Source organism: Urocitellus parryii, chromosome 1 (genome assembly GCF_045843805.1).
Source record: "Urocitellus parryii isolate mUroPar1 chromosome 1, mUroPar1.hap1, whole genome shotgun sequence".
Classification (NCBI taxonomy): Eukaryota; Metazoa; Chordata; class Mammalia; order Rodentia; family Sciuridae; genus Urocitellus; species Urocitellus parryii.
Window position 1 is genome coordinate 211,860,164 of NC_135531.1, and position 27,029 is coordinate 211,887,192.

The 27,029-nt window shown below is 35.2% G+C and overlaps 1 protein-coding gene across 1 annotated transcript in view; it reads right to left on the reverse strand.

Annotated features, from left to right (window-relative positions):
- Window positions 1–25,470, reverse strand: part of Acvr1c (activin A receptor type 1C) — a 70,912-nt gene extending 45,442 nt beyond the window's left edge. The window contains exon 1 of the mRNA XM_026401459.2: window positions 25,328–25,470. Within this exon, the coding sequence (XP_026257244.1) occupies window positions 25,328–25,400 (73 nt within the window). The 5' untranslated portion in view covers window positions 25,401–25,470. The remainder of the gene's footprint in view (window positions 1–25,327) is intronic.
- Between the last annotated feature and the right edge of the window lie 1,559 nt (window positions 25,471–27,029).

A 27,029-nucleotide genomic window follows, 5' to 3' on the forward strand; every position in this document is an offset into this window, starting at 1 on the left:
TCACTATCACTACTTGATAGATAATGAATGAGACTCAAAAAGATCAAATGATCATCTTAATCGAACAGTCTCTAGACTACACAAGCAACAATATTTCTATCCCATCAAAGCTGCCATTTTCTTAAAAAAAAAAATTCTCCCAGCCCAGGAGTTTCAAGCAACTGTGAATAAAATATAATTGTTATACAACAGAAAGAAATTAATATTTAATTAATAATTGATAACTGACTTTTTATCTGTATTGTTTCAATAAACTTTTAAAAAACTGTTCCTATTTTTAAACAAATTCAACCTGTCCATTTTGTGGTGAGACATATGGTCAAATAAAAGTCAGTAGCATGTGCCTTGCATCTAGAATAAGTAATCTTAACTTTCAGCTTATCTAAATTTGTATTAAGTAAATATCTAAATACCTGTCCTGATACTTTCTCTTCCAAGCACTAACTGGTTCTTATAAAAATATTACATAACAGTTCTTATCAAGGAGTAATGTGGATACTCACTGAATGTTTAATAGGTGATAAAAATTTCCTTCAGCTTAAAGTAAAAGTTACCATCCAGAAAAATATAGACCTAGGTAATAGAGTTAAGACAGAATGACAGCTTATTTTAAATCTTGCACAATGGAAAACACTGACAAAATTGAGGATTTGTTAATGATAATGGCTTTCAACATCTGCTAAATGTTCCTATTCATTCCAGGTCAATTAGCAGTATTATTGCACGGACAGAGAACAAATAGAAAACCAAATGGGGCCTATGATCTATAAGTAACATATGACATATTTAGGCTCTCATTTTTCATTTTCCACTAGTCCACTATGTAGTCACATTTGACACATAACTACTTAACTATCCTCAAAAATTCTATCTTGTATTAAAATTTAAGTGGCCTTGACAATGAGATTTTGCTTTCATATTGTTTTTTAGAAATCAGATGTTAATTGAGTCAATTATATTAGAATATTCCATGACAGGATAAATCTGGTTGTTAGCAGACAGTTGTCCTGCCTTATTATTCTTTATTTTATACTTTCTCATTGCAATGTACTTGAGTCATATGGAAAGGGATAGCAAATGAGGTTGAAGAAGAGGCAATTACCCATAATAAAGAGGTCTATTAGATTTTTCCCCACAAGGAAGATTGCACTTTTCTTGTGTCTACTCCCACCCCTTTAATTATCTCCCTTTTACTCCCTCTTTGCCAATTAGTCTGTAAAAGCCAAGACATCTGTTACCCACAAGACATCTGTTACCCACATCCACCAAAAGATGTACACATTCCCAATCAACCAGAAAATAAATTTTCATCCATATTTACATCGGATGGCTAGCACACCCTGGTGTACAGAGTAATATCCATCAGACAACAATAAAGAACCAAATTTATCAATTTGCACTTATGCCCTATTCTTCTTTAAAAGCCAAATATTTCTTTGACAAATAGTTGTTGTTTTGAATTAGATATTATTTTTAATAAGTTGGCTTTATATTACTTGTTTCCCATATTTTGAGGCTATGTGCTAAAATATCTATTGGACAAGGCTTAATGTCAACCTCTGATATATACCCTTTCCTCTTTTTCAGACATTATTCTATTCAGTTTTTCTAATTTGTGACGAGTATCAAACACAATATAGAGTTGTTGTTGTATTTTTTTCGACTGAAAGAGTGTCTCAGATCCTTCTGAATATGTGATTGTTCCATCATTTGCAGGCTTCTGAGCTTGCAAAGGGAACAATTCAAGTTCATCCATGTTCTAAATCTGAAAAGTATGACCATAGCAAAGAAGCCAGGGCAACTAGTACAGTGCACCTAAAGGAAACCAGACAGTCTGTCTTCCCTTTCTAATCCTTGCTAAAATTTTTAATTTCATGCCATGTGGCCATTTCAAAGCACATGCCTTTCTTAATTGTAAGGAAAAATAGAAGAGGGGAAGAAAAAAATTATTATTAAATATGGGCAATACAAACATAAATTTTTTTGCCAAATAGACTTTGAATAAAGTTTCAGATTATAGAAATTCTATTTGCCAGACTGTATCCAAGAAATTTTAGAACTTCCAAAATATGGCAAAGGAAATTTCTCCTTTGTGCAAAGTGAAACTTTGTTCAAGAAGGGCTCATTCTCATAGCTAAGAGTGCCTGGAACCACCATACCAGAAGGTATTCTGCCCAGGAGAAGTGCTTCAACTTCCAGCTTTGGGGCTCAACACTTTGTGAGTTATAATATTAACCACATGGAACTTCCTCAGTCTAAAGGCAGCACTGAACAAACCAGAGCATTCAGCTCATCTCTGCCACAGCTACCTAAGAAGACAAATTTCTCAGTATCTCCAGACCTTGAGATTTCTAAAGACCCCTCCAGTTTTGTTGTCCTTGGTTGCTCTGAACTTGTGACATCCTTCTCAATATAAGCAACTTAAGGACAGAGTTAAAATGAGCTATAATGATGTTTTTTTGTTTACTTATGAACTCAGAATTGTAACTAAATACAGACATTATGGCATAATGTCATAAAGCTTTTACTCCAATTTAAAAAAAATTTTAATGGAGAAAAATAATCAGTTGAATACTTTTTAATATTAGCCTGGCTATGATCTGAAAGATTCACTTTTTAAAGGCCTTTTTCAAAATTACTATAATAACATTATTCCCTCGGCTCCTACAGCCTGGTAGGATTCCATGTAGAGATATAACCTAATTTAAAATAGGTGGTGGCAAAATTATTTGCCTATGTTCCATTAAAATATCCCTTTCGGAGGATGAAAATGTGTCAGAACCATGAGACAGGGAGATGACAGTCTTCTCCTTCCTACCTGTGGAATTTGAAGCTCAGTGGGCTGGGAGTGTGGCAGTTGGATAGTACTGCCTTGGGGCACAATGCAGAGGAATCTAAATCTATTTTTGCCTAGAAAGGACACATACTTCCTGGAGTCCCTTGTCCAAAAATAGTCCTTGTGGTCACATAATGGAGAAAAGAACCCTATTTGGAATCTCCTGCTGAAAGCAGCACGGAAAGAGTGTTCCTATTCAGAGGACACATTTCCTTGGCCACCATGTGATTCTTAGTTTATTTGAGAGTTTATTTTCTTACACTGACAGCCTAAATGTTCCCTCAGTCTTGGGCGTTGAAATTTATTGTCTTCTACTTAGGAGAATAGCAATGCTCAATGGATTCCAATGGCATTTAGAATAAAGCAAAAATCCACCATTGTTAATATGACTGAACAGGCCAACAGTTGGAGTTCTTCCCATCCTTGAACATCATCTCTTAAGACTCAGTCTTCCAGACCACCTATCTTCTTTCCACAGCTCTAATAGAACAACTTCTTTTCTACCTCTGCCTTTCCTGTAGTGCCCTTTACCTGTAACATTTGTTCCTTCTAATTCTCAATTCAAATGTCTTCACTTCAGAGAAACTTTCCCTGATTCTCCTTGATCAGGTATCTTGATCAAATATCTTCATTTTTCTGGTATTATCATAATCTATAATTAGTCTACTTGTTGCATGAGCCCCACTAAAATGAAAATTTCATGAAGGCAGGGACCTTCTCAGGTTTTATCTACCATCATATCCCCAACACTTAGAAGGTCTGGTTCCATAACTAGATGTTTTTGTTTTATTTTGTTTATATTTTATGATGCATATAGTTATGCATAATAATGGGATTCGTTGTGAGAAATTCACATATGCACATAACATCCTTTGGTTGACTTCATTCTCTTGTACCTCCCCTTTTCCTCTTCTCCTCCTTCCCCTTTCAATCCCCTTTCTCTACTGGACTCCTATTTTTGTGAGATCTCTTTTATTCCTTTTTTATCTCTACTTCTGAATATGAAAAAAAATGATCCCTGACTTTCTGAGTCTGGCTGATTCACTTAGCATAATATTCTTTAGATCTATCCATTTACCAGAAAATGCCATAATTTCATTCTTTTTTATGTCCCAGTAGAACTACATGGTGAATATATTCCACATTGTCTTTGTCCATTCATCTGTTGACAAACACTTAGACTTGTTCCATAACTTGACTATTGTGAACTGTGCTACTATTACATTGACATTCAATGTAGTATGCTGATTTTTATTCTCTTGGATAAATACCAAGGAGAGAAATATCAGGGTCATATGGTGGTTTCACTCCTAGTCTTATAAATCATCTCCATACTAATTTCCATAGTGGTTATACCAAATTGCAATCCTACATACAATGTGAAAGTGTACCTTTTCTGGGTATCCTCACCAGTATTTTTTGTTATTTGTATTCTTGATGATTACCATTCTAACTGGAGCAAAATAAAATCTCAGTGTATTTTTTATTTGCATTTCCCTGATTGCTAAAGATGTTGAACATTTTTTCATATATTGTTGGTCTTTTGTATTTCTTCTTTTGAGAAGCGTCTGCCTTAATTCATTTGCCCATAAATCAATTGGGTTATTTGTTTTTGAACTCTTGATATATATTCTGGATATTAATGCTCTGTTAGAACAGTAGCTGACAAAGATTTTCTCCCATTCTCTATGCTCTCTCTTCACACTCTTGTTTCCTTTATTGTGTGGAGCTTTTAATTTGATGCCATCTCATTTATTGATTCTTGGTTTTATTTCTTGAGCTTCAATAATCTTTGTAAGGAAGTCAGTATCTGAGCCTATATGTTGGAGGGTTGACCTGTATTTTCTTACAGCAGATATTCTTAATAGATATTGTCAAATAACTTTCCAAAGAAGAGAATGAGATTTCCATTGACTCTGTATGAAGTACCCATTTCTCAATACATTTGTCAGCATTTGCAGTTTTCACTAAAATCTAGGGGCTAGCAATGTAGCTGAGTTGGTAGAATACTTGCCTTGCATATGCAAAGCCCTGGGGTTACACAGACACATGTACAAATTGTCACTAAAATCTTAATTATAAAATAGATAAAAGTTGTATGTGAAGTTATTTTGCATTTCTTTAATAATAGGGTTGAACTTGAAAAAACATTCATCTGGCTTTCCTCTTTGGTGACCTTTTTATACATGATATTATCTCTTAGATAAATCTTAAAGTCTCTTCTCAATCTGAAAGAGCCTTTTATAAAGTAAAGATGGAAATCCTTGGTCATTTTTTTATTTATTTTCTTTCTCTTAAACATTATCCCCATTGGTTTTGGAAAAAGAAATTCTAATTCACACATAATATGAAGAAGGAAGTAAAATAGAATAAATAGCGCTTTATCTGCTCTCTCAAAACTGACCATGGCTAATGGCCTCTCCAAATAGTTTTCTATGGTGTTATCATAAAGATATGCTTAGTGATGTTCTCATTAAACTCCTAATAGTATTATAAATATAAACTGTATCTATCAATCTACCAATTTGTACTTTCTTCCTTTGCCTTAAAACAGTAAATCTCACATCCAGATGTTTTCTAAATATCCCATATTTTCTTCCACTTTATGCTTCGATTGTCTTTAGACAGTTTTCTTTTTTCTTTCCTTCCTTCATTATTATTATTACTATTATTATTATTATTTTGTCAGTACTGGGGATTGAACCCAGGACCTCATGCTATTTTTAGACACTTCAATCTCAAATTCTTTGGAATTTTTATGGATTATCTGGATTATGTATAATGCACAAATCTTTTTAACAGGTGATAAGTGAATTACTGTAAATTCTTAGATGTTAAAGAAGTTTTTAAGATCACTATTTAAAGAATATTCTACTATATGCCAAACACTGTGTTAAGGAAGGGAGGTTGGGAGTACAGAGAAAAGTCGTGCCCTAAAGGACCTTTGTCCAGTAGGTTAAAGGACGTTCAGAAAGTGTGGTAAAGCCAGGCATGAGTGCAGGGCACCTGGGGACACAGAGGTAGGGCATACTTAATCCAGCTGTGGCAGGGGCAGGGGTGGGGATGGGGGCAGCAAGTTTCTTTGAGGTGAGCCTTGGGGAACACACCTGCTCCTCACCATCCCAGCATGTTCGTAGTACCAATTCCACTGCACCCTCTCAGCAGTGCTGAAAGATCGTCCAACTCGCACCCACCAGCCTGGGGAAACCTCGCAGTCCTCACCCACTAAGCAGTGTGGAAATATCTCCTGCGGTGAGGCTGAAACGTATGGGCACTAACCTGCCCCCACTTTGTCAACGGCTTCTGTCACACCCACTCTCCAGCTGGAACTTGGTTTCTATCCACAGCCCGCTCCCCACCCCCACAAGCACATGGGCACCGCGCCACCTCGAAGGGGAGGGAAGCTGGACCGAGCGGCGGGCGGGAGGGGAAGTTGCACTCGCTTTCCCTGGACTTGCAAGTTGGTGCTAGGATCCTTTCCCTTCCACCAAGCCATGGCCAGGGCTGACTCCTCCTATCTGCCCGACAGGCCTGGGGTCACCGGCACGCCCAGGCTTTCCAAGACTGAATTCTGCTCCCAGAAAGCAAACGCAGCCCAGAGGGGGATGGATGTTCTCCTGGAATGGTTTCCCGCACACCTGGGTACCATCCAGTGGCACAGAGGCAGGATGCAGGCTCCTTTTGACAGAACGACCTCCACTCCAGTTAGCATTTCTCAAGCTTTTTTAAAACCCATGTTTTCCTTAAAATAAACGTTAAAATTTCACAAGCTCATTTTCTGTTATTTGAAATATCAAATTAAAAATCCTTTGTCTAGAAACTTAGGGATACGATGATGTCTTGAATGCACCTTTTTCATTAGGAAAAGTGCCCCCCCCAGTCCAATACACACACACACACACACACACGCACGCACACAATAACAACCTTGAAGATCACCTCTTCTAGATGGATGGTTTTGAAAATGCTCCTTCCTGGACGGCTATTTAAAAGATACCTTGTTTGCAGCCAAAGATCCCAGCTACCCAAGTATTGCTAATGAAGTCTTTTCAAAGGCTATGAAGAAAAGAAAAGACTGATAATAATACTTTCATTTAGGTCCTATGGGTCACATACTGTGTGACCCATAATGTGTTTATGTTTCCATAAAGTCATACCTGATAGCAGTGGTTCCCATCACTGGGGGAAGGGGGAGTAATTAACTTGATTTAATCATCCCATATTATACATATACTGAAACATGACATTGTATCCCACAAATGTATACCATTATGATTTGCCAGTTTAAAATAATAATAATTTTTAAAATCAAAATTAAAGAGCTCTAAAGAAACAGAGGACAGGGAGACAACAAGGAAGGAAAAAGAGGCATTTTAATGCCAACCAGGTAAGACAAGTCATATGTCTCAGAATTAAAGTCTTGACTTTACCAAAATCAAGGATATCTGTTTAAAATTTCAAATGTAGAAAAACATACTTATGTTTTAGGATGTTACATTTGTTTTAATTGTCTTTTTCAAATATGAATTGTTCATCTGGGAGTTGACTGTATATCAGAAAATAGAGATTGAGTGTCCAGCCTTTTCTTATCCCAACCTGTGTTTTGTTCATAAGCAATAGCCACACTCCACATAAGAATGTTGTCTCAAATGGAAGTGGCAATTTCTAAAGTGCAGTTTTTACTCAATATGGAACATTCTGGAAAATGAGGTGGGGGGCTGAATAATAAAATAAGTCACCTCCTCCAAGCTATGAAGAAAGCTAACAATAACAGACCAGGTGTCTTGACTAAAAATGGACGTTTTTGCTCAGAGGGCAAGGCTGCTTGGCCTTCCTGGCTCAAGATCACTCTATGCAAATGTTTACCAGCTAGAAATTTACCTGTAAAACCCTCCATCAGAACTGGTGGGCAGATCTTAATACTGTATTTGATTGGTCTGCACATTTAGATCTATTTTACAGGTCTTAGAGGGTAATACACATTTTTTAAAGTTATTACAGCCTTGTGTTCAATATATTGCTCATCAAATCTGATTTAATTGATGATAAACACTTGGTAAGGAACAAAGCATACAATTTTAACTTTGTCTCCATGGAAAATAATTAACAAATGGAAACAATACCTGAAGGATACAATTTCAAGCAATATCTTGAATAAGCAGGAGTTACTCTGTTGCACTGAGAAATGAACCTATGTTTAAAGAACAAATAAACAAACAAAAAACACTGCATGAGCCCTGATTTATCTCAGGCATTCTGGAACCCAGTTAGGAAGTCTGGGGTTCTAATCCTAGTTCTAGCAACCATGGCTTTCAGGCTGGGTTCTCAACTATTGTGGGTAAGAAAAAATTCATTTAGATGATCTCTGACATCACCCCTAGTCCTAAAGTTCTATGGCCCTAAGATACAAATCTATCAATGGCTATCTTGCAGTATGAGAAAGAACTGCATACCAGAAAATCATGAAGTTGTTGCCCCAGAATAACAGTTCAGATAGTGTTCCAGAGAAGAATTTACTGTAGTAAAGACTAAACTGAATAATTGGAGCTCATAATTTGGAGGTCTAGTAAGTCATAGAAGTCTAGTTTCGAGTTTTAAGACTCCATTAAAGTAGAGAAGATAGAAATCAATGGGGGAAGACTATAGAGAGTTGGTGAAAATAGGAACTCAAAGCATGTGGCATACTTAATCTATGTGGGAAAGATGGTATAAAATATGAAAGGTTAATGATAAAAAAATTTAAGGTTTCAAAGGCTAAAACACTCTGACTTGTTTAAAGGAAGCAATTAAAAATAGTAAAGAAGAAAATACATAACAAATAATACATAGTCAGAACACAGCTAAAATACACAGAAGAAGACAAATTTAGAATAAAAGTAGCAAAGAAAATTCAAATGTTAAAGTTCTCAAGAGTTCTCAGGGGTTCACTTGTCAAAATTTTTATCACAATCCATGGTTACACATTTATATGATCAGATATGTTAAAGAATAGATGATTCTCTAGAAATAAAAGGGAACTATCCAAAGTAAGAAGTTGATCTAGCTAAAAATAGTGTGGCAAGTGAGGAGTTGAAAGGGGAAAAAGAGGGCAAGAGGCCAAGTGGTTTGTTTTTAAGATTTATCTTAACTGTGCCTCTTTCCAGCACTGACCCCATGGCTCAAAGATTTAACCTGGATAATATTAAGAATTCATAATGTACAAGCGAAAAAGGGCAGCACCACCTGCCCCTTTCATCAAAGAAGATGCGTGGGAGTGGGAGCTGAAGAGAAGGGGATGAATTTTTTAAATATATAATTATAAAAAATACATTTTTGAAAAATGTAATTCTCAGACTTCGAGGGATTATCATAGCTACTTTAGGAGATAGTCACATGGCTTCTCCTAGTTCCTTTGTCTATCAAAGTAATATCAAACAGAATAACTGCCTTTTACTTGCAGCTACACAAATATATGTCAAGATATGCAAATGAAGAAATATTAGAAAGAAATTAGAGAAGATCTGAGAAATTTCTTAGCCAGAACAAAAGGAAAGTAAAGGAGTTTGTCCCGAGTTCCACTGCTTCTCTGTGATAAGCAAGTGTAAAACAAAACAAAACAAAACAAAACAAAACAAAAAAACTGGAATAAACAAACAAAACCCCTGTCTTTGTAGCTCAGTTCATTTGAGTTTAACATTGTAGAATTCAGCAAGGTACAGTGAAAAGATCCTAGACTTTAGAAGGTGCTTTATTCATACCTGAACTCCTGAGCCACACCTTGACCCGTCATGTGGCCTGGGAAGGTCTGACACTTCTGTAATCTGACTTTCCCATAATAAAGGGGGAATAATAACCGATATCTCACAGGGCTATTACGAAGTTTAAAAGAGATTTTAGATAGCACATTTGACATACCATAGATGTTTAAAAAAAAAAAAACACTAAAAATTTAGTTCCCAGTATTGAAAGTTAGGAACTATCTACAGCACTACATTTGAGACACAAACCACACTCCTAAACAGTTGTTTCTAACAACTGTTTCTGGTTTTGATTAACATTTGCTTGGTGGTTCCATACTGCCACACTAAGGTGATAAAATGAGCAGTTCAAGATAGATCTATTTTTTTAAAAAATTGGTATTTGAGTACAATCAAAGTATTTGGAAGTCTCACATTGCTTACAATACTAATGTTTTTCCATTTTCACTTGGTCATTTTTTGGGTCTGACAAATATTTCAATTAAAATGAATGAAGTGGGTCAACAGAGGAAAAATTACCAATAAATATGAAAATGTTTAATTGCATTAATATTCAAAACAAAATAAATACAAAAACATAATTTTCATTTGCCAAACTGGCAACAATTTTATGAATTATAACACTCAGAAATGTGGATGAAGAGGGGGAAAGACTCTGGAAAATTAAATGAAATTTCATTTTTATACACAGTTGAGTATCAACTGGTATCAAACTTTTAGAAACAATCTGAAATATTTGTCTCAAGAATCCTACAAATATTTATTATCTTTATGGTTGTGTTTCTACTTCCTCTAGAAGAAATAATCACAAACGTTCATTAAAACTTCTGTTGCAGAGTTATTATTCACAAAAGTAAAAAATGGAAATATGCTAAATATTCCCAAATCAAAACATGCAAATAAATCTGACAATATGTATGATTGTATAACGTCCTATTTTTTAGTAGTATTTAATTAGAATGGAACTTACTGTAAAATTAAATGAAAAGTAGAATCATAAACATGTAGGATATATCTCAATTTACATACATGTATTGAAATAAAGACTAGAAGGAAATGCATCAAAATATGAATTGTAGTTATCCCTGAGGTATGGGACTAAAGATGATTTCTACATTTTTTCAACATTCCTCCCTAATTTCCTACAATGAACACATACTAATCTTCTAATCAGGAGTGGACATTGTTTTGTTATAGTAATTTGTTGCTCTGTGAAAGTATTTAGTTCTCAGGCAGTGGTTGAAAATACCATGGGAACACCTTTGGTCAGTGTTCTGCAAAATCCTTTAATAATACTGACAGTATCGTCTAGATGAACACCCACAGGCCCTGTTTCATACCACACCATAGTGACTGCAACTGTTTTGTAGTCCCCAAACTGGATTTTGTGGTCTGAAAATAGGTTAGCATGTCGAAAATCAGGGATGTCCCCCACAACTCAAACATGACTTTTGCTGAATTGAGAATATGATCAAGAAAATGCTGACTGCCCACTGTGTGCATGGCATGACACTGAATAAGGTGTACCTCTAATTTGACTCAGCAAAATGAGGTTGGTTAACACATTAATGAGCCTATGCAGAGACTGCAGATGCAAGCAAAATTGTCCATAAGCAAGTTTAATGCTATAGTAAACTGAGAAAAGGAACCCAAGTAGCTCATAAGTGTTCCCTTGTAGGTGATAAATGACCTTTCAAGTTGAACCAAATGCTTTCACCTTTAAAAGGGCAGGTGAGCAATTTTGCATTTACAATGAGCTTTATCTATGTACAGAAAATGTCCCCAAGTTGCAATTCCCTTTGTAGTTGAAAAACTCACTATTCCATGCTAATGAATTAAACAACCTAACGTATCCTAATTTGATTTTGTATATATCTACTTCATGCCATTTTACAGAATAAAGATGAAACACACACAAAAAAAAAACATTTTGATATGTAGATATACTCCTTACTTACAAAGAAGTTATATAACAAAAGTAAATCAATTATTTAAAATGTTAAATATATTTTACTTTTTAAATCAATATTATAAATGTACATAGCAAACAAGTAGTATAGGGAATATTCAAATGAAAAGCAACCATCTAGTGACCCATATATTCCCAGTAAGTTCTCCCACTTTAAAATATTTTTGTTATTATTTTTAGGACATTAAAAATACACTATGGTGGGGCTAGGGTTGTGGCTCAGCCGTAGAGCACTTGCCTCGAAGGAGTTAGGCACTGTGCTGGATCCTCAGCCCCACATAAAAATAAATAAATAAACAAAACAAAGGTATTGTGTCCATCCACAACTAAAAAAAAAATTAAAAATACACTATGGTTCTTGATTAACCATTTGAAACTTCCTTATTTTATACAACATTTTATACACACACCCTTCAATTTGGGGCAGAGAATCTGATTTATTGAGATGTAATTTACACTTGAAACATTCATCCCTTTTAGTGTGAGCTTTTGTGAGTTTGACAATTGCAGTTCAATCATCCCTCCCTCTCAGATTTCCTCACACTCCTTCTTAGACAACTCCTCTCCCCACCAGCTCCTGGCAAGCTATGTTTTTGTTCCTATACTTTTGCCTTCTGCAGAGTGTCAAATGAATGTAGCCTTTTGAGTCTGGCTTCTTTCATTTGTCTGAAGTCATCTGAGATTCATTCATGTCTTTGCCTACCTCTGTAGTTTTTTTGAATGAATGTACAAGAGTGTGCTTATTCATTCACTAGTTAAAAGACATTGGTTCTTTTTCCCCCCGTTTTTATGGATTAGAAATAAACTTAATAAACATTAATATAGAGGTCATTATTTGAAACAGATTTCATTTCTCTTTGCCAAATATCTACAAGTGGGATTACTATGTGGTGTAGAAAGTGTATGATTAAATTTATATAAAATTGCCAGAGTTTTCCAAGTGGTTGTACCATTTGGCATTTGTATCGGCCATGTATGAAAATTCCATCTATTCACATCATCTGAAAACTTCTTATTGGGTTGTTTCTTTCTTTATTATTGAGTGCCGATAATTCTTTGCATATTTTGAATACAAATGCTTTATCAGATAAGGGTTTTGCAAATATTATGTTTCAGCCTGTGGCTTGTCTTTTATTCTCTTAACAGACTCATTCAAGGAACAAAAAACATTTTTTTAGTTAATTTTTTATTTATATATGACAGTTAATTTTTTATTTATTTATATATAAATATATATATATATATATTTACAATTCTTATTACACATATAGAACACAAAAATTTTAATTGTAATGATGTCTAATTTATCAGTATTTTTCTTTTTTGTTTGGAACTTTTCATCTAAGAAACAAAATCTAACCTAAAATCAAAAGATTATCTTCTGTGTTTTCTTTTAGAATTATTTTTCATAGTTTGGGATTTTATCTCTGAGTTAATACCTTCAAGGATGTAAGGTATGTTTGGAGAGTTTTGTTTGTTTACTGATGTCCAATTATTCCACCATCATTTATTGAAAAGAAATGTCCTTTTTCTATTAAATTGCCTTTTTACCTTTGTTTAAAATCAACAGATATACATGCATAGGTCTATTTCTGGTTTCTTTATTCTATTGCTCTCCTTATCCAATGTCACAATACAGGTTAATAATTCTTGAAATAGGTACTGTGAGCATTCTAACTTTGCTATTCTTTTTTTCTTTTTCAAAATGTATTTGTTTATTCTAGTTCCTTTGCATTTTGAAATAATATTTTTTAATCAGCGTAGTGGATTTACAAAAACTTGTGCTAGGATTTTGATAGAAGCTTTTACTGGGTTTCCTTATGTCTATAGCACATCAGGGATAATTAATGTAATGACAACATGGAGCCTTTGGTTCTGTGAATAGAGTAAATGATCCCGCTAATTCAGATTTTAAGTTCTTTCAATTGTGTACTGTACTTGAGTGTTGTCATCTAGTTTGCATATTTATTGGTAATGTCATTTAGTTTTTATTCTTTAGTATGTTTAAACGATGAATTGTAAAAATTGGATTTTTGAATATTGAACCAGCCTTGCACTGTCAGAGTTAATTCCATTTGATCATATCCTATTCTCTTGTTATTAAATTGTGGCTCAATCTGATAATATTGGTCTGTAGTTTTCTTTTATCATGATGTCTTTTCCTAATTTTGGATTTAGGGTAATGCTGATCTTAAAATGTGAGGAAAAAACAAACAAAAAAAAAGGTGTTCTCTTTCCTTCCCTATCCCGGAAGAGTTATGTAGGATGGACATTGCCTTCCCAAACTTTTTGATAGATTTCAACAGGAAAGTCCTCTGAGACTGGAGTCTTTCTTAAATGTTAGAAGCATTGAGCCATGAAATGAATGTCTTTAATGTATGTTTAGGGCCATACATAATTTATAATTTCTGGAGTGGTCTTAAGTAATTTGTGTCTTTCAAGGAATTAGTCCGTTCTAACTAAATTTTTGAATTGGATATAATGTTTTCAATGTTCCTTTGTTTTTACTTTTTCTGTCTATATAGTATGTAGCCATGTCCCCTCTTTCACTTTCATTTTTAGATTTCCCCTTTGTATATGATCTTTATTCACAGCATACTCAGTATATCTTCAAAAACATTATAATATTCTTCATGTAATATAAGGAACTAAATTTATATATCCTCAATATTTCCTTCCCATCACTTGTACTAATACTGTCACACATTTTACCTATGGATAAGTTACAAATTCACAAAGACTTGCTTTTTATTTTTGCTTAGAGAGTCAATGAATTTTCGGAGTGATTAAAATGAAGTAAAAAAATGTATTTTATATTTATATTCATGTTAGCCATTTCCAGAGAGGGTTATTTCTATAGGTTATTTCTCTTCTGCATCCAAGATTCTGTGTGTTATTGTATTTATTTTATCTTTAAGTTTTTTAAAAAATTCTTATAGCACAGATCTATGAATAAAAAATTATGTTTTTATTTATCTGTTGTTTTTATTTTTCCTTTATTTTAAAAGAAAACTTCATGTTGTATGAAATATTGTGTTGGATAGATTTTTAATTGCTGTATTTTAGAGATATCATTTCATTGTTATCTGTTTTTCATTGTTTCTGATTAGAGTACATATAAATATTAAAATTATTCCTCCACATGTAATACCTCTATTTTATTCAGGATGCCCTCAAGATTTTCTCTTAATTGTTAAATCTCCTCAACTTGAATATCACATATCTTATGGTGTAAAGTTCAGGAGGTTAGGTGTTTATTCTGATTGGTTCTTTAAGCTTCTGTGATTACATTTCATTACACTTGAAAAATTATTACCCAACATTTCTCCAAATATTTCCTCCATCCTATTCTCTTTCTTTCTTATATGGGATTCCATTCACACACATATTTTGCTACTTCATGCTCTCCCCCATGTCTTGGATGTTCTGTTTTACTTCTTTTGACTTTCCCTCTTTATCTCCTGATAACTCTCTCCTTAGTAAAATAAGAGTAAAATAAGTTTAAAATAGTATAATTTTATGATTATAAGGCAATTTCCATTGGCTCATCTTCAAATTCATGACTCTTTCTTTGGCTGTGTTGAGTCTAGTAATGAGTACATCAAATGTATTCCTTTTCTCCTATTTTCATATCTCGCTTTTCCATTTTATACTTTCTCACATTTCTATCTTTCTGCTGAGATGTCACATAGCTTCATGCATATTTTCCCACTGTAGACTTTAATTGTAATCATTTTAAATTTCTATATTATTTTTGTAATATCTGCATAATATTACATCAGGTTTACTGACTGGTGTCTTTAAAATAGGGGTTCTTTCCTTGGTTATTTGTGTGTCTCATAATTTTTGGTTGATGTAAATACATTCTTTATAGAATTATACTATCATAAGGTCTTCACACTTAAATTGGGATATGTCAAAGTAAAGAGGGATGTGTGAAGTAGGAAGATTGAAGTGTTAGGTGTAAAAGGAAAAGTATAAAATAGTACAGTATTGACTCAAAATGGACAATACATTAGGCTAAGAGTAACCCTTAAAAACAGGTAAAAGGTAGAATTGAGAAATAAACAAGGAAAAGAAAATGGAACACTAAAAAAGACTAGCCAAAAATAAAATAAAATAAATGTTAAAAAACAAACAGAGGAACAATAAAGAAGAGAGACAAATAACAAGATGGTAGGCTAAAAACCATACCAATTATTACACTAAATGTGAATGAGCTAATTAAAAGCACACTTTTTCATATTATAAAAGCACAATGATCAGGAAACAATTATATATGACCATTTGTGAAGGATGTAGTTCCAATCTAACAACATAGACAGGTTATAATTAAAAGTGTGGGGAAATTATTTATACAAATACTAAACATAAGCAAGTTAGCATGGTTATATTAACATTAAAGTAGACTTTAAGATAAAGAATTTTACTAAGACAAAGAACTGCATCTTATAATAATTATATAGTCATTGTCTGAAGAAGACATGACAATTGTAAATGTTTTGCATTTCTTGTATTTTAAAACTGTTTTATTCCAGTAATCAAATAGCTTTAAAATACTAGAAACAAAAAAATAACAATTAAAAAAACAGACAAACCAAAAGGCATTGTTGGAGATTAAAAAAAAACATACTTAGTAAAAATATACACAATCTGAAGAGCATTATCAACAAATTTGACCTAAATTGATATTTACAAAACAATACACTTAAACAGCCAAAGCTAATCTATGGAAAAACTAAAAACAGTTCATGCCTTTGGGAGTATGGCATTAAGGAACAACTAGGGAGGGATTGAGGAAACTCACTGTGGTGTCATTAATCTTTAATATCTTGAAAAATATTAGGTGAATGCATTTCTTAAAACTCCATAAATAAACATACAGAACTTGTGAATGTCATATATAAATATTTGACTGAATGAAAAAAATGTTAGCAAATATTGAACTCTGCAGAAAAATATGTATGTTGAAGTACATAGAAGGAAGTATATTGATATCTGTAATTTATTTAAAAATGCATCAATAATAATGTGTATTAATGTCTACAGAGGAGGAAAAATGAAGATACATGTAATAAGGCAAATATAATAAAATGACACTGGTATAATCTAGTTGGTAGTTAGGTGGTAATTGTAAGGTTCTTTCAATTTTGATGTATATTTGAAAAGTTTTATGATAAATCTGAGGGGACATTAAAAGTGAAATAAAAACTTTTTTCAAAAACAAAAATAAATTTGAATTCTTTACCATCAGAACTGAAGTACAATAATCAAAGAAAAAATGAACTGGATGTAAACTGGAATCTGTACTAAGTTAACAAGAGCACTGGAAATGACAAATAGGTGGGTAAACAAAAACGACTTCATACATGTTTTAAAACTTGTTTAAATATAATCAAGTATTTAAAGTCAAAATAATAATAATGTATTTTGATGTTTATAAAATATTTTAAAAGTACAATGGATGAGATTCATTGTACAAAAGATAAGAAAGAGGAACTATGACAATTTACAATAAACCTGCTTCCTGATAATTCCAAAAAAAATTATACCAGTTTAAATATGGATATTATAAATTTTGGAGCAATCACTAAAAATAAAAGAGATGTAGTTTATAACCAAATCAAAAAAAAATAAGACTAATAACTAGTCAATTAAACCAAATGAAGATAAGAGGAGAAAGTGAAAAGAGATAAAAATAACAAGATGACATATTTAATATTGATAAATACATTAAATGTATGTGTTTTAAACACGGCAGTGAAAAGGCAAGAATGTAAGACTCAATGAGAAAGCAGAACTCAGCCATATGCTCTCTACTAAAAAACAATTTATGTCTTTATAAAAAAGTTAGGAATAAGAGGAAGGAAAGTCTATAAAATGCAGACATTCAGAAATCTAGAATAACTTAAAAATTTTAAAAGTAGATATGAAAATACTCACCATAAGAAAGCTCTGATGACTATATTGACAGAGTAGACTTCAAGGCAAAGAGCATTATCACCAGTGATGAAGAGAGACATGCCATAATAATACTCACTGCCAGGGATAAAGCAGATTTCCTAATGACAAATATTCATCAAGGCAACATAACAAACCTACGTAACTATGTACCCAATAGAAAAAAATCTCAAATACATAAAACAAAAATTGGAAAAGGTAAATAGACAAGTGCTGAAGTAAGTTGAAGATGTCAACAATAATCCTTCAATAATTGGCAAAAACCAGGTAACAGAAAACCAGTAAAGATATAGTAGTGTGAATAAAATTGTCAAACAACTTGACTTATAAAACATTGCATTCATCAAAAGCAGAATACACATTATTTTCAAGTATATTCAGTAGTTCAGACACAAACTGAGCTACAAAGGAAGTATGAATGAATTCAAAGAACATATATCACACAGGTTATCTTATTTCACCATCACTGAATTTAAACAAGAATATAATCATAAAATGCTGGAAATTGCTAAAATAGTTGAAAGTTAAACCACAGACACTTAAATATTACACAGACACCAGAAAGTTAAAAAGAGAATAAGAAAATATTCTCAATGAAAATGAAAACAGAACAGATCACAATGTAGGGAGGAACACAGACAGTTGCCTAGAGCGAAAATTTAGAGCTTGAAATGCTTATAATTAGAAAAGAATAAATATCTTAAATGGAAGGTTTCAGAAAAGCTCAGCAAACTGTTGTCCATAAGCTGGCCCATTTATGAATAGTTTTACTGAAATCCAGCAATACCTATGTGCAGATATATTGTCTATGATTGCTTCTGCACTGCAAAAGCTGAATTAAGTAGTTGCCACATTAACTACATGGTCCTCGAGTTTGAAATATATCCTAACAAACCCTTTTGGAAAACAACCAATACTAATCTAAGATACCACCAAAAGAAGCTAAAATAAAAATGAATAAATTTAACCCAAAGTAAGTAGAGAAACGAAATGAAATAAAATCAGACAATAAGAAAATAGTATTTATTTGAATCGATAAAATTGATAAACTTCCAGTTAGACAGATAAGATAAAAAGAGAAAATTCAAATTCCCAGTATGAAAAACATAACAAGGGACATCACTAAAAATCCTATAAATATTAAAAAGATTATAATGAGATAATATGAAAAACTCTAGGGTAATGGCAATATCCAAAGCAGAGCTGGGCAAAAGCAATTGTATAGGAGAATCTTCATCATGATTTAGTCAAACTCTCAATCCGTTTAAAGGGATTGTTTTTAACGTAGTCAATTTTTTTCACTCTGCAAAAAACAATACCTCTTAATATAGCTAGAGAAACTGGAGAAAAGGAAAACTTTTAAAAAGAGAGTTTCATACACTTACATATTTATTATCCTATAAGGAATCCTCTGCTAATTATATAATTATTCTTTCTTCAGTCTTTCAAGCTCAGTGCATTGTCTATTTCCTAGAAATACTGGATTGTAAGTGGAATTCAAGTGAGAATACCATCTCACCATGACTATAAGAGCAGGCAAATGTTCACAGAGTAGAATTTTTACTCTTGGAGAGTGATAATGGGAATGGTAGAAAAGAAAAAAAAATACACTTCTAGGGGAGCAGGCCAGGAAAATGTCATCAGATAAAATTGTGAGATGTGATGAGTTAATACTCTTTAATATATTCTGGCTCTGTTTTAAAACAATCTGTTTTTTAAAAACTGTGTTAATCTGGATTACCACTCTCTTAGTTGACATCTCTTGGATAAGCATGCATTTATGAAACTAAACATTTGCATTAAAATTATTGTCCAAGTCTGGATGAAGTGGATTTTTTCTAATTCTAGTTTTATCACAGAGTCTTTATTTCAATCAATCTTGAAGTTGCACAAAGAAATTATAAGGCACTTAATCAACATACAGAAATATGGCATTTATCACTGTCCTTATACCTTACCATGAGGTAAAGATGACAAAACAGATTGGGGAAGGACTGTGTTTCACTTTCGAAATTTGAGCATCCTAATGATTTTCTTGATGTGAAAAGTTTAATGAAAAAGTAGATTGATCTAATTTGGGATGTTTAAGTCATTGCAAATTTAAATTGTTCAAAAAAATAATAAGCAAGCTCTTGAGTCATACTGAATGATTCACCCATGAATTCTTGAGGGGTTTAATTTAAAACAGCTCCAAAGAAACATGCCTACTCTCTAAGAGACAGAAGAGAACAACAGAAAAAGGAAGTTACTCTAGAAGAGAAAAAGTGAAGTATCAGGACAAGAGCAGAGCCTTGTTAGCCTGGCTGACCAATCAGAGCTAGTGAATTCAAGATGTGCAAGGGACGTAGCAAGGTGTCTGGCCTCTGTAGAAATAAAGTCTTCCTTCTCTGTTTCATACTCCTACTCACCTCCTCCTCTCTCTTCTTTATTCTGGATCCCTGAGTGAGAGGAGTAGTGATTTGTATTGTTCAGATTTCAGGGGACCAAGTGGCCCACATGCTTTTGGGATCTAACGTTCAAACCACAAGAATGGCACGGGGTGCAGGGTCATGGGGTCTCCTACCTCTTTTCCACAGCAAGTGTAGGAAAGGTAAGACCTGTTTCCTTATAGAAGAAACCCAACCATCCTTCTCCACTCTCTCTGCCTTTTCTCACCTAGTAGCCACCCTTGATATTATTGCCTAAAATCCTGCCACAGTTTGTATGAGAACAGGACTAATGGAAAGTGTTGGAAGTAGAGATTCCCTGCTCCACAGCCTCTCTGGCTTCATCTTGCCAGGCACTGGATAGCCTTTCAGGATGGAATCATAGTGTCAGGATCCAGAATTCTGGCTTTTCACATACCCTGCTTAGTTGCCCTTAAGCTATTCCATTGTTAAGTATTAAGAAAAGGAAATGTATTGGAATTCTATCATGCAGCTGGGAGCCAAAGGACTAGGGAACAAGAGAATATAACTTTTCCTTACTTCATTCTATTTTTCTAGATATCTCCTTCTGAGTGGGGGAGGCACCTAAGTCAAGACACTATTAGATATTACTAGGTCCCTCTAATAAAAGTGTCATTTCTATATAAGTTAAGAACATACTACAGTTTCTGAACATATTTTTCTTTTTCTTCTTTCCTTCTTGTACTGGGGATTAAATCCAGGGGCTCTCTACCACTGATCTGTGTCTACAGCCCCTGCCACTTTTTTTTTTTTTTTTTTGGTAAGTCAAGGGCTAAATTCCTGAGGCTGACCTTGAATTTGTGAACTTCTTATTTTAGCCTCTCTAGTCGCTGGGATTGTAAGCATGCACCATAGCACCTTGCCCAATTTCTTAAATAGTATAAGGATAAACCTTGAAAATTTGACCATTTACTAGAAATTTTAACATCTAGAAGGCCAAAGCAATGAAAAATCCAGAAGAAACTTCAGAGATGCAAGTGATAAAGTATGATACATTGTACAATCTATGCGCTTCTATTTTTGCTTTTTTTCAATTACTATTAATTCTTTCATTTTATTATTAATTAAAATGAACTCTTTATATACATGTGAACATATCTGCAAGAGATACTTAAGGATGCATACCAACAGGTGTCTACCTGTAGGACACTCTTCACTACAGATCTCAAAATGAAGACCATACTAATCAGTTGGTAGCTGAAATGCTGGTCAAGAATTTGCAAGAACACAGCCTCTGACTGATATTCATGCATCCTGGACTCTTTGCCAAAGGATTGCAATACTCTTAAAAACATACTCCAAAACCACAAATGGTCTCAGATTAACAGGTCCTGCCTTTAGGGCTCAACAGTCTAACTCCTACTCTGTCCAGTTTCCTCTTAACCTCTGAGTTACAATAAGAAATGGAAATACTGGCAAGGAAAAAAAAAGTTCAGTATCTACTACATGGAAGCATTTCCTCTAAAAGAGAAACATAAAAGTTTATTCAAAAAGAAAACCACTCTAAAAAAATGAATCTGTAAAAAATAGTTTTCAAAAGATGGTAAATTTGGGGAGAACTGACAGTTTTCATGTAACCATCACTTCCAGGAATCGAGAAAGTTATTTCTTTCAGATGTACTTTCATGTTAAGATACTCATGTCAGGTTGGGAAAGTGTAGGTACTCTCTCCAGTTCATACAGAAGTTGTGGCACATCGTGTTCAAAGAATTGAGAGTGACCCATCCTGAGACACACATGGGGGACGGTAGCAGAGTTAGAACAGAAGTTCTAAGAGACAAGACAAAGAAAATAGGTCTGCACTTCTCTTTTTTATAAATGATCCAGGAATATGTGTACAAGGAACATCTCATCTTACCACAATAACTCTTCTATGTTGGGTTTCCAGATAAAAGTACTGAGTATCCAGTTAAATTGGAATTAAATAACAATTAATTTTTAATATAGATATGTCACATGAAACAGCAGTGAATTTTCAATATAGGTATGTCACATGTCACATTTTTAACACACTTATACTTAAAAAAATTCAATGTTTATCTAAAATGCATTTTAACTGGGTGTTCTATGCTTTATTTGCTAAAATGTGTCTTCAAAAATTACCTGTAAATGCCCTCGACTCACAACTTTTTACCTTCAACCCACACATACCCCCTGAATTCCAGACTCACAAAATTAATTGCTCACTGAACACCTCTGTTTAAGTGTCTACTGGACATTTTAAACTCAACAGATTTCCAACTGAGCTGCTATCTGTCACCATGCCCTTCCTCCCCCCAGACCAGCTTTTCCTGCAGTCTGCCCCACCCCAGTTAAGTTTCCATTCATCCATTACTTGGATCAAAAATTCAATATCATCCTTACCTCCATTTTCTCTTCCATTTCAATCCCTGTATGAGTTTTGCAATTCAGATGAACTCTATGTTTCATATGCTTTAAGTTTAAGGCTAGATAATGGGTTTAGGCAGTCAATGAAGAAATAAATTCCCAAGGGTATTTGCACAGTTTTTTTCTGGGCCTGAGATGTCTTGTCCTTGGAATCAGGGAGTTCTTGCCACATTTGTGCCCATGGACCAAGAAATGACTGTGCTTAAAAAAGGGCAAAGGTGGCAACATCTTTTCATTTATAAATTTGGCCCTAGTGTTTCACTTTCACTTCCAAAAGCACCACTGAAAACTTTTCATGAGAACTGTTGTTAACAATTTTAGAGTGAGCATATAGCTTTCTGGACTCTCAATACATCTTTGCCAACCAGATGACAAAGGAGTTTTATGAAAGCAGAAGAGAATGTACACAGTATATACTGGCATCATATCCAAATCAACACTTCAAGGTACAGATCTCCTGAACATTTATTGCCAGTTCTTTGTTTAATATGAAAAAAATGGTTAATCTGAGGCTTGTCAGGTCTGTCTTATCAAACATCAAGAAATATAAAGTTTATATAATCAGAACAAACTAATTTTCAAAAATCAATTCCAGACCAGTAAGTAGTTTTTCGAAGTTTCTACCAGCTGTTACCCTCTGAGATTCTCAATGAAGAACAATGGTCTATTCTCTACTTTAATGCATGTTAACTGCAAACATGACATTAATGCCAGAGAAGAGCAACTAAAGCATAAAGAGGTTTATAGTATTTTCAGATATTTATGGACTGGTGTTCAGCAGAGCCAAATTGAAAGCCAGCACTTTGTGTCATGAAGCTTTGCTACCTACGTCAGCATGTCAAGAGTAACACCTCATACAACATTCTGACAAGGGTGAGTTCATATTCATAAACATCTAGCATGTTAATAATGTAACTTACAAAAGTGGCCAGGTCAAAAACAAGGTAGGTACCCATGTGAGAAAACGAATTGAAAAGATGAATAGTAAAAACTACCTTGAATTCCTTTACCCAATAACCAAAGATTTGTACTAAAGTTTAGAATAAATGACAGAGGTAGCAATATATATCGTTTATGTGGAACACAAAAGGGTTAGGAATTTCTTAAAGAAATTTAATAATTGCATTTGACAAAAAAGTTCATTGTAAATTTCAATTTTATAATTACCTCTCTAGTATATTGACACATTAGCTACATATCATGCATTTTTCTTAGATTTCATATTTTGAGGGAACAATCAAATTTGAATGAATGACCTAATTTTAAAAAATCTTTGTTCATTTCAATGTCAAAAGTTTCCATAACTTTCCATGCCTTGTCAAGAACATAATGGGGCATGTTTTATTCTGTTGGTATGCCCAGGTCTCTAAACTTTTAAAAGATTCTGTCATATGGTGAAATATTCCTTTCAAGCCTAGATTTTTAAAAAATTGATTGTTTTTTCAGCATGTCTGAAACCTAGTTATTAGTTCCCACAAATATTAGTTGTATAGTCAGCCTGTAGAAGAAGTTTCATAGATGCCCAGTCAAAGCTGTCATATCTGAAAGACTATCTTTACGTGTGTGAATGTGTGTGTGTGTGTGTGTGTGTGTGTTGTGTGTTTATTGTGGTAGGGGGATAAATTCTATGAAATTGTCAAGAACACTTTCAGTATTCCAATTTAGCAGTATTTTCACCCATTTCTTATAAAGACTTCCCATGGTTGGTTTTCTTCCCACTGATGAATTGACTAACTCCAAATGCACATGTGTCACTTTATCCCATCATCTTCCCGTGGGTCTCATGGTGACTCTGCTTTCCAAAAATACAAATCAAATGCTTTAACCCTCATATTTTGTCAATTAATAATTTCCAATTATCTATTTTTACTTGAATATTTCATGATTTACTTGTATTTACTGATTCTCTCAGGTCATTTGAAACACTGAAATATATACATGACAGCAATCATACTATTCAAAATATTCTCCTGCACATGGCACCGAGAGGAAAACTACCCACCCTAAGTATAGCTATTAATGTCAAACAGATTGTCATCTGGGAAAACAAAAATGCATCAAAATCAATTTCGGACAAAGTACAGCTCTATGGAAAAACACCAGGTTTTTATGTGCAAATGTCTTCAATGTCTGATTGAAATGTTTAAAGAATGAGTTAGCAAGGAATCTGTTCCTGGTCTGTGTAATCCAGGACAATGTAATAAAAACACTTTCAAAGCTTAAAGGTTTTTAGTTACAGCTGACTATGATTTTACCAAAGATGCATTTGCCCCAGTTTCTTGTAAATATTGTAAAGAAACGTTTGGATTCTAGCTTGGGTCGAGGGCTCTATTTAGCCTATCAAGGCACAGACCTGTTATAAACGCTGGGGCGCTTGCCAGAATTTTTTTCCCCTGAAACTCTGAGTAAAGATCGTACCTCGAAAGCAATGTGCGTTGCAAACCACGCAGATTTAAGCTCCTACTCCTGCCTCCCTAGCTTGGCACCAACGGCTTCTGGGATATCCTTCGCCTCCTAAATTTCAAACCAAATTGCCAAACCCCACCACCATAATGCCACCATCCTTGCATAGCCCTCAGGGGCTCAGTATAGAGTCTCCCAGGGGCACTTGCAGCCTTCCACGTCCTTGCAGGGTAAATTCATAGTGCCACCAGCTTCCAGCTCAGCACCCACCTACAAACGCTCCTGTACTGATTCTGCTACAAACTGCCCCCAAATTAGTCACCCACCTCACCCCTACCCCACGTCCGGGACTTTTTTCCCTTTCCTCCTAGTGGCTTTATATTCAACACACCTGTCTACTCCTACGGCTGCCAGACGTCAGGTGCCCACGCTGTGCCCCATCCCGCGCCCCCTCAACCAGACTGGCGCTTCCACCTCCGCCCCGCGGCTGGTCAGTTTACTCCGAGCACCCTCTTTTTCTCGCCCGTGTGCTCACCGCCCCCAATTCCCACCCTCGAGAGCGCAGGTGGAAAAACACCCACTGTACCTGCCGAGAGTTCGGCGGCCACTGCAAACAGCAGGAGAGCCTGGAGGAGCGCTGAGCGGAGCGCCGGGGTCATGGCCACTCGGCGGCCGCGCTGGGGCTGCGGGGCCCCAGAGTTGAGCAAGGCAGCTGGGACAGCGCGGGCCTCTTTGAAGTTCCCGGGGCGCGGGAGGGGAACGCAGCCCCGACACCCTTTTGAAGTGTGCTGTTGGCTCTAGTCTGTGCGGGCGCCCCCCTCCTCTGCCACCCCCATCCCACGCCCCCTGCGGCTGGCGGTGCGCGGCGCTCCTACCACTGGCCCCAGCAGCCGGCTGGGAGGGGGCGGAGGGGGGGTGCGACAGAGCCCGCCCCTGCCGCGCCTCCACCCCCTACGCCCTCTGGCAGGCACCCGGCCAGGTGGTGAGGGACAGGCGGACCAAGGCGGCCCGATGGCGGGGCAGTGAGATCGCCCAGAGTCAGAGTGAAGAAAGAGGAGGTGGTGGGAGAATGGCACTGAGCCCCCAAGGCTACTCGGTGAGTGGAGTCAGGACAGGAGGGAAAATCCCGTCGAGACTTTAGGGAAACTTAAAATTATGCAGCAGTTGCTTCCTGGTGATCTGCTCTTGTCGAAGATCCACTCTTCCAGGTCTTTTGACACTCGTTTATTTGTCCAGCTTAACTAGAATGTAACTAGTCTGCGCCTTGAGAATACCCTCCGGTGTGCCTGCGGATTTGTCCCACCAAGTCCTGGCTGTTTGTGCGTTAGTGGAAGTGCGCCCTCTCTGTCCATCCCTGGAAATGACCAATTTCCCGACTGCCTTCGGGACCTACAACTTTGTCTGGTGTCTTTCAGAAACCCTCTGCTCTAAGAATGGCGACCAAACTGGGCCACCTACAGCAGGTGATGTCATCATCTGCAAACTGTAAAAGATTTTTAGGACCCGATCTAGAAAGGTATCTCAGCAGCTACAATTTTAGCAATTGAAGATCTGGGGAAAATATTATACACACCAACAAGGAGAAGAGTTTAAAGTAATATATTACAAGCATTACTTAAAATATTACTTAAACCCCTAGAGGCTTATTGTTGAATAGAGGTGCTTCCCGTCTAATTTGTGACTCAAAACACAAGGGCAACATTATCAATTGAGAGAAATTAGCCTAAACTCAATGCAGCTTGAATATAAAAGTGAATGGGATTATTTTCATGTGAACGGCACGAAAAACCAAGAATACAATACTGATGTTATTACTGCTATTAGAGGGTTCCTTGAAAAGTGATTGAGTCATATAAATTAATTGCTTTAGAGGAAGAGATGACGTGCTTCTTCACTTAGCTCAGCATTAAATAGTGAGTGTTCTTTATGTCTATGAAATACCTATTGTATTTTTTTTTAAAGTCAGGGTGGCTGGGGCTGGGGATGTAACTCAGTGGTAAAGCATTGGTGGGTTCAATCCCCAGTAACTAAAAATATAAATGGCCCTATTGTCAAAGGGCCATTTTGTCATTGTCACAATATTGTAGACAGGATGGTTGTTGAACTTTGAGGCATGAGGGTGACAGTCCCAAGAATATCTACCACCACCAACTTGTGTGAATCAAAACATTCCTAGGTATAAGAAAGACTTATTCTCATTTAATTCTGATATAAACAAACAAAAAATGGAGACATGGGACAAGTCAGGGCCCTTCCAAACACCCACAAAGCACATACTTTAAAATATA